General features: G+C 44.7%; 1 protein-coding gene across 2 annotated transcripts; it reads right to left on the bottom strand.

Moving 5' to 3' along the window:
- Positions 1-2,681: 2,681 nt before the first annotated feature.
- NDUFB1 (NADH:ubiquinone oxidoreductase subunit B1) lies at positions 2,682-7,593 on the bottom strand. 2 transcript variants are annotated; one of them, XM_075926690.1, is made up of 3 exons: positions 7,439-7,593; positions 4,245-4,389; positions 2,682-3,143 (listed from the first exon to the last, which is right to left on the bottom strand). In XM_075926690.1, the coding sequence occupies exons 2-3, from the start codon at positions 4,382-4,384 to the stop codon at positions 3,107-3,109; spliced, it is 177 nt and encodes a 58-aa protein (XP_075782805.1). In that variant the 5' UTR covers positions 4,385-4,389; positions 7,439-7,593; the 3' UTR covers positions 2,682-3,106. The 2 variants fall into 2 exon arrangements, with proteins under 2 accessions (XP_075782805.1, XP_075782806.1); XM_075926691.1 differs by having other exon boundaries at positions 4,245-4,386.
- Positions 7,594-7,606: the final 13 nt, after the last annotated feature.

The following is a 7,606-nucleotide window of genomic DNA, read 5'->3' as shown; positions in this document are numbered from 1 at the left end:
TGCTACAAATCCTACAAAGCATCGCTGAGGTGGATGACATTTCTAGAATACAGAAAAATAGCTCTTCCACAGGAGCAAATACCAACATTAATTAGGTGCTTAATGTAGAGTTTTCTTCTTTCCACTGAAGCTGTCCCAATGGTCTACCACTTCCATGTGATAAGTTATTTGTGGCAGGTAATACATTCTGATTACTACCTTATTCTGGCTGTCATAATTTAGAAGGAACAGAAGTGGAAAATACTGACTCCTCTAGGGATATGAATGGTTAACCGGTTACAGTTAACTGGCAGCCTGGCTGGCCCCTGCAGTGCTGCAGGGGGAGGGTGCAGCCAGTCCCCCTTCAAAGCAGTTATCTATAACATTTAAACAGGTTAATTGATTAAATGGTATTTTAGATACCTAGACTCCACTGCATGCTGACTTCCCCCTCCAGCACTCTCTACAGCAGTGGTCACCAACCAGTAGATCAGGATCTACTGCTAGATCTTGGAGCCTCTGGCAGGTGATCCTGACTGGTTTGGCCAAGAGGCTATCAAGTGCTAGCATTTCAGCTGCCTCTTCCCCCAACTGCTAGTCCCATGCTCCCCTTTGCCTTGGAGCTACCCCTTCCCCTGGGGAGCCCTCCTTTCTATGCAAGGCAGGGGAGGGAGAGAAGGGTGCTGATGTCAAAATGCCCCCTCTCCCACTCTGTATCCTTTCTCTGGAAAACACAGAGGGGGCACAACAGGACTTGGGAGGGAGTTTCCTGGCTGCTTTAGGGAGTGATGCAGGGCCAGGGAAGGGCTGAGTCTGCCTTAGCCTCACTGCACCACTACCCAGGAGCCACCTGAGGTAGGCAGGGCCCAGCTGGAGCCCACAGCCTGAATTCCTACCCCAGTCATGGATCCCATCCTGCACACCACAACCCAAGCACCCCTGCATCCAAATGCTGTCCCAGAGACTGCACTTAGAACCCCCTCCTACATTCCAACTACCTGTCCCAAGAGCAGCTCAGAGCCTCTCTCACATTCCAGATCCCTTAATCCAAGTCCAAAGCCTGCACCCCAACCCTCTTCCCCAGCCTGATGAAAGTGAAGATGGGCAAGAGAGGGAGGATGGAGTGAGCAAGGGTGGGGCCTCGGAGAAGGGATGGGAGTGAAGCAGGACAAGGGTATTTATATTTGAGGTAGATCTTGGACTACACTTAAATTCAACAAGTGATCTTGTGCTTAAAAATGTTGGAGACCACTGCTCTACAGTATTATTCTAAATTCACTCTCTCAGGGATTGTGGTGTAAATTAACGAGGCTAACACTTACTGAAACATTGAAAATGGTAGAACAGCAGCAGTTGGAAAAACCATAGACTTTTTATAACCGTCAATATTGGAGACATTGAACTAATATACAGATTTATGGAAAGCTGCTTTCCTGTTCTGCAAGCTGACAACCCATGTGAGAAAAATCCAACTCCATGACTGAATTTTCAAGACTGTTTTAAGTACTATTACACTATTATTATTATAGATGTCTGGAAAGCAGCTGAACTCTTCCCTCACAGCCAAAAATATCCCGAACACAGGGAATTCCTGGAACACCAGAGGATTATTAATTATTTGTATTGCTTTAGCACCTGGGAAGCCCCATCACAGTTCAAGATCTTATTGGACTAGGCACTGTAAAAATAACCAATAGTTCTCTACTTCTCAGCTCTGGAGCTATGTCTACACGGGCGGCTTCTTGCACAAGAACATCACGCGCAAGGGTTCTTCTGCAAGAAGTCTTGCGCAAGAAAACGTCCACACTGCCATGTGTGAGCGGTGCTTTTGTGCAAGAGCATCCATGGCAGTGTGGAAGCTCTCTCGAGCAAGAAAGCTTTCATGGCCATTTTAGCCATAGGGCTTTCTTGTGCAAGAAATCCCTGCCGAGCATCCACACTGCCCTCTTGCGCAAGAGGGCTTACACCTGTTAGAAAAGAGCATAGCTCTTGCGCAAGAAGCCCTCTCTTACCACGCTGTACGGTAAATCATCTTGCGCAAGAGCCGGTGGGCAGCGTGGACGCTCTGCAGATTCTTGCTCAAGAACAGCCATACTTGCGCAAGAAGCCGCGAGTGTAGACATAGCCCAGCTGTTTACCATCTAACATACTGCCTCTACATTCCTATCCCTGTCATAGACCTTGGTACAAATAATGGGTTGTGGCATAGCTCTAACAGTTTCTAGAAGTTTCCATTAAAAAATACAGCAGTTCCAAAGGCTGCTCCACTTTCTGCTGGGTGCATGGCTGACATCTAGCCAGACCCAGAGTTTGCAATATGTCACAAGAAGAAAAAACTCCCACTCAGGCCATCGCTGCACCCTCTGAACTGCTCGCAACACCTATATGAGAACAACCAACAGGTCTCTATTTTATAACGATGTAGAGCAAACACATTTTGTTATAACAAGGTTTTTTTTTTTTTTAAACTACTGTTAATTTACAGTTCATTGTTAATGCCTTTTCCTCTTGCACATTAATTAAAATTAGGGATGTTAAAATGCATTTAAGAAACACGTGCTTATCAGTTAACAGTGTACAGTGTCACACTTTCACATCCCTAATTAAAATACAAAGCAATTAATCAATTTCATTATTATCACCTTCTAGTTCTCATGCACATCAGGCTTCTTTGTTTGAACTGCAAGCATTTCAGGAAAATATTTAAGTTCAAAGAGGATATTGCTTTATTTTTTTTAAAAGGGTCACAAACATTTCTATCAATTTTTTGTTTAATTTTTTATAACAAATCTACCTTTTAGATCTATAACGACTAAAATGTGCTTTCAGATTGTGAAACTTACATTCACCACAAAGTCTCAAAATAAAGATTTAACTTTGGGGTGGGGATTATGTTCATTTGTTTTAACACATGAATGCGTTTTACATAGTTTTCTGTTTATTGTGTATGCTTTAAACCACACTGTATTTATTCTTTCCAGTGGCTTTATACTTTTTAAAGACTAGCAACGAAGTACATCAAGTGTAAAGCCATGGTTCTTGTTCCACGGATGACATAGTAACAAAGACATCATCCATATGTTATACAATCAAATTTGATTAGGCAAAAGCATTTCATAGATGGTCTTTATCTCCAGGTAACTTCTTCGCCGGGTTTCAATTCCCTGTGTTTGGGGGGGAGGGGGACGAGAGAAAAAAAAAGAATACAATTAAATAATGCACCGGACTTTTGCAGACTAATCTACAGAGACTTAGCCAGGGTGTTATGCACCCAGGGGCAAAAGAAAAATTTGTGCCGCCACTGCCCTCTCCTGCCCCCCCCCCCCCAACTGGCCCAACCCTGGGAGGAGGGGAAAGCTTGTACCACATCTTCTCCTGCCAGTGGAGATGGAGGAGGGTTGGGCTGGGAGCAGAGAGAAGGCTCTAGCTGCCACCAGCAGGCAGAGGAGCAGGCAAGCCAAGGGATAACAGGGGGAGCAGAGGAGGACTAAACTGGTGACTCCCCTAGCATGGAGAGATTCAATGAACTGGTACTGTTCAGCTTAAAAAAAAAGACAGCTAAGGGGGGAAATGATAAATGTTTATATAAAATTATTACTGGTATGGAAAAAAAGGGGATAGGGAAGTTTATTTTACCCCCTCACATAACACAAGAACCATGTGTTATGAAATTAGTAGGCAACAGGTTTAAAGCAAGATAAGAAAGTGTTTCCTTACACAATGCATTGTTACCCTGTAAAACTCTTTGACAGAAGATATTGCGAAGGCCACAAGTATAACTTGAGTTGAGAAAAGAACTGGATTAAGTTAATGGAAAATAGGTTCTTCAGTAGCTATTTGCCAAGATGGTCAGGGAGCCAACCCCATGCTTAGGGAGTCCTTACACCACTGACCACCAGAAGTTGGGACTGGAAAACTTGATCACTGCCCTTTTCTGTTCATTCCCTCTATGGCAATATGCCATGTGGCAGTGGCCACTTTCAGAAGACAGGATACTGGGCTAGGTGGACCACTGGTCTAACCTAGTATGGCCATTCTTATGACACTAATATGGGGACGGATTGCAAGTTTGCTTAATTCCAGCTAATTTAAATAGGAGTTTAGAACACTGAGCACCTCTCAAGGAGCTGAACATTTTGCAGGACAGAAGGTATCGGACAAAATCCTTTTTCCTTTGTAGCCAACATAAAAACATGACATAATTCATGTCAACAAGAAAGCAGAATTAAGCAGATTATTTTGTTAAAAAGTTGTGTCAAACTAACCTTTTAAATAAAAGGCTCTTGTTTCTAAAAGTTGACAGTTTTTCATCATTCCTTCTGTCCAGATAGCAACCAATAACAAATCCCATTGGACACAAAATGTGGACCCAATGTTCACGCACAAAGTTGACAACATTCACCATGACTGCTAAAAGGAAAAAAAAAAAAAGTTGGAGGGTTCAGGAGGAGGCAGAAAAACCTGAGCACAGAAATGACTGCCTATACCTATAATATACCTATCTATAATGGGCTTTTTTCAATACAATCCTGAATATTTGAAGGCCAGCACACATTCTAACAAGAGAAAAATGCTGCTCCCAAATCCACATGAGATTCCTGGATACAGGACTCTATATTGAATTTGCAGTACAGAGTAGAATTTTGCCCTAAATGAACAGGAATGTAACCCAAATAATAAACTATTTTAAGGTGGTCAAAGGTTGAATATTTGCATTGATTATGGAAAATGCCCTCACCAGAAATCATTGTAACAATGCACCAGTTACCAGGAGTCTGTCTTGCTGTAAAACAGAATACAGTAAACTTCCAATAATCCGGCACCTTTAGGACCCATGGGGTGCCGGATTATCAAATATGTCGGACTATCAGAAGGGGGAGCTATGAGAGGTCTGGAGTGGGGTGGGGGAGAATATGGGGCGCGGCGCTGCAGGACCAACCCAGCAGCACCCCAGCTGCTCTGCCCCAGACTTCCCCAAATCAGCCGCTGCTGAAACTGACTAGCGGCTAACTCAGGGAAGCCCGGGACAGAGCTGCTCCAATTGTCCAGCTGCCTGGAGCACTTCCAGGTTCCAGGTGGTGCCAGACTATCAGGAGTGCCGGACCACTAGATGCCGGACAACTAGAGTTTTACTGTACTTGTTTTCAACAATCATTTATAAAGCGGGACTTTCTATAGCATTCATCTATAAATCTCGATGCAATTACTGTAAGGTGCTTGCACAACTAGTTAAAAGGCCATCCTCAAAGAGTAATTATCAATAATCTACTGTCAAACTGGAAAGATCTATCAGATAGGGACTCTCATAGGTCTGGTACTAGTTAATGTTTTCATTAATGACTTGAATGATAGAGTGGAGAGATGCTTATAAAATTTGCACATGACACCAAGCAATCAGGGGCAGACCGGTAATATTTTACTTACATATATATCATTTGCATGATGAATATACAAATACACAAATGAAATGTTGCCAGTCTGCCTAACGTTTCTTAATGGGTTTGCTGGTCCCCGGTATCAAAAAGGTTGGAAACCACTGTTTTAGGGGATCACAAATTGAATACGAATCAACACTATGATACTGTCCTGAAAAAGGCAACTGCCATTCTGGTATATGATCACAGGGGTATAAGCCATGGGAAGTAATTCTGCTCTACATGGCTCTGGTGCGGCCTCAACTGGAAATACGGTGTCCAGTTTTAGGCATTACTGTTAAAAAAGATGTGATCAAATTGGAGAAAAAAATCCAAACATCTTTCTGGGATATATTAACAGGAGTGTTGTAAACAAGGCACGAGAAACAATTTTTCTACTCTACTCTGCTGATTAGGCCTTAACTCTAGTACTGTGTCCAATTTTGGGTGCCAGACAAGGGTACCATTTCGAGTGCATGGGAGGGGCAGTAGCCGTGCACTCCGGGACGCAGCTAGCTTTTCATCCCTTTCCCCAGATGCTAAGGGAGTGAGAAGAAACTGCTTGTGTTCCATGAAGGGAGCTCACCAGCCAGGTGTGAGAGGAATGCAAGCACTTTCCCCTCACTCCCTTAGCATCCAGGGAACGGAATGAAAAGCTAGCCAGTCTGTTGCCAGATTTTAGGAAAGATGTGGATAAACTGAAGGTGGTCCATGGAAGAGCAAAAAATGATTAGATGTCTAGAAAACATGACCTATGAAGACAGATTTGGAAAGAATTGGGTTTTAGTCTGGAAATGAGAAAAATGGGGGAGGGGAACACAATACCTAAAAGCTTGTTACAAAGAGTAAGGAAATAATTTTTTCTCCTTAACCCCGGAGAACAAGACAAGCAGCAAGGGGCTTACATTGCAGCAAGAGAGGTTTAGGTTGGATATTAAAAAAGCAAGGCACACTTGCCAGCAATGCAGCAGCTCTGAGTGACATGGGGGCTACCATAGCACCTAGGCAGCCTGCCTGAATTCCCCACTGGGCTGGGAGTCAGCTATGAGAAGCATGGACTGTTTAGGACCACACCCTGCACATCCTTCTACATCCCAACCCCAGGTCAGAAACTCCCCCAACTGGGCCCAAACTCCCTCCCAGACCCTGCAGCCCAATCCCCTTCCCAGAGCTCCCTCCTCAACTCTCTTCATTAATATAACAGAAAAGTGCAGCCTGTGAACACTTAAAATATTCTTAGAATTACCCCCCTGCAAAAATTATTGACCATCCCTGGCCTACTAGGAGCTTAAAATCATTGAACTAGTCCTTGCATAATACAGATTTTAAACAATAAAAACCAAGAGTATTAATCAGGCACCTTAAAAGCAGCAGAACACCCAAACGTTTTTTAAATATTACAGTAAATGCATGTAGGGACATAAATAAAACTCAGGTCTGAAAGGCTTTTTATGTTTAGTTTCACAAGCCTAGCCACCCCTCGATTTGGGATGTATTTGAGGAGTAAAACACCACATACGCACAGCGAAACTGAACACTGCTTCTAAGTAGAGCTTTGCATGGATACAAAAATAGAATCCACAGCCATGCCTGCACCAGCACAAATGATCCACGGATATGCACAGCTGCGGATACCCACGGACTTCTAACCAAGCTGCAGGATTCTAGATATAAATTTGCTATTCGCAAAAGTAAGCTACAAATATCCGCTTATGGCTAGAAAGGGGATCTCTGTGGATTTGCAGGGCCCTTACTGGTAAGCTCTTCAGGGGAGTGCCTGTGTCAGGTAAGGCCCTATAGCACCCCGCACGGCCCCCGACTGCTCCCAGTAGCGTTACGGTGTTAGTGCCCCACGAGCTGAGGGAGAAAGCCACTCTGCAGGGCCCTGTATTTCTAAAGTACCCCCCCCCGCCGAGCGCCCCCCGGCTCTCCACACGGTGGATCCCTATTTCCAGCCGAGAAGGCACCAGCAGAGCTGCCAGCTGTAGGCAATCGTGCAACCCGCGGGCTAGCCTCGTCCACGCACTCCGCCAGGCCCCGCTCACCTGCCGCCGGGCCTAGGCCTACCGCCGCCTGCGCCGAGCCCAAGGGCAACTGGGGCCACTCGACTGGCTATCGGAAAAGCCGCCAGCCTACTGGGTCAGACCATTAGCTGTAGAGGGGAGGTAGCTTCCCCCGGTCGCTTTTAGTTCAGCGTTCTACCCACCACCCTT

Source organism: Pelodiscus sinensis, chromosome 4, assembly GCF_049634645.1.
Source record: "Pelodiscus sinensis isolate JC-2024 chromosome 4, ASM4963464v1, whole genome shotgun sequence".
In the NCBI taxonomy this organism is placed as follows: Eukaryota; Metazoa; Chordata; order Testudines; family Trionychidae; genus Pelodiscus; species Pelodiscus sinensis.
This window is presented reverse-complemented; position numbering and strand designations above follow the sequence as displayed.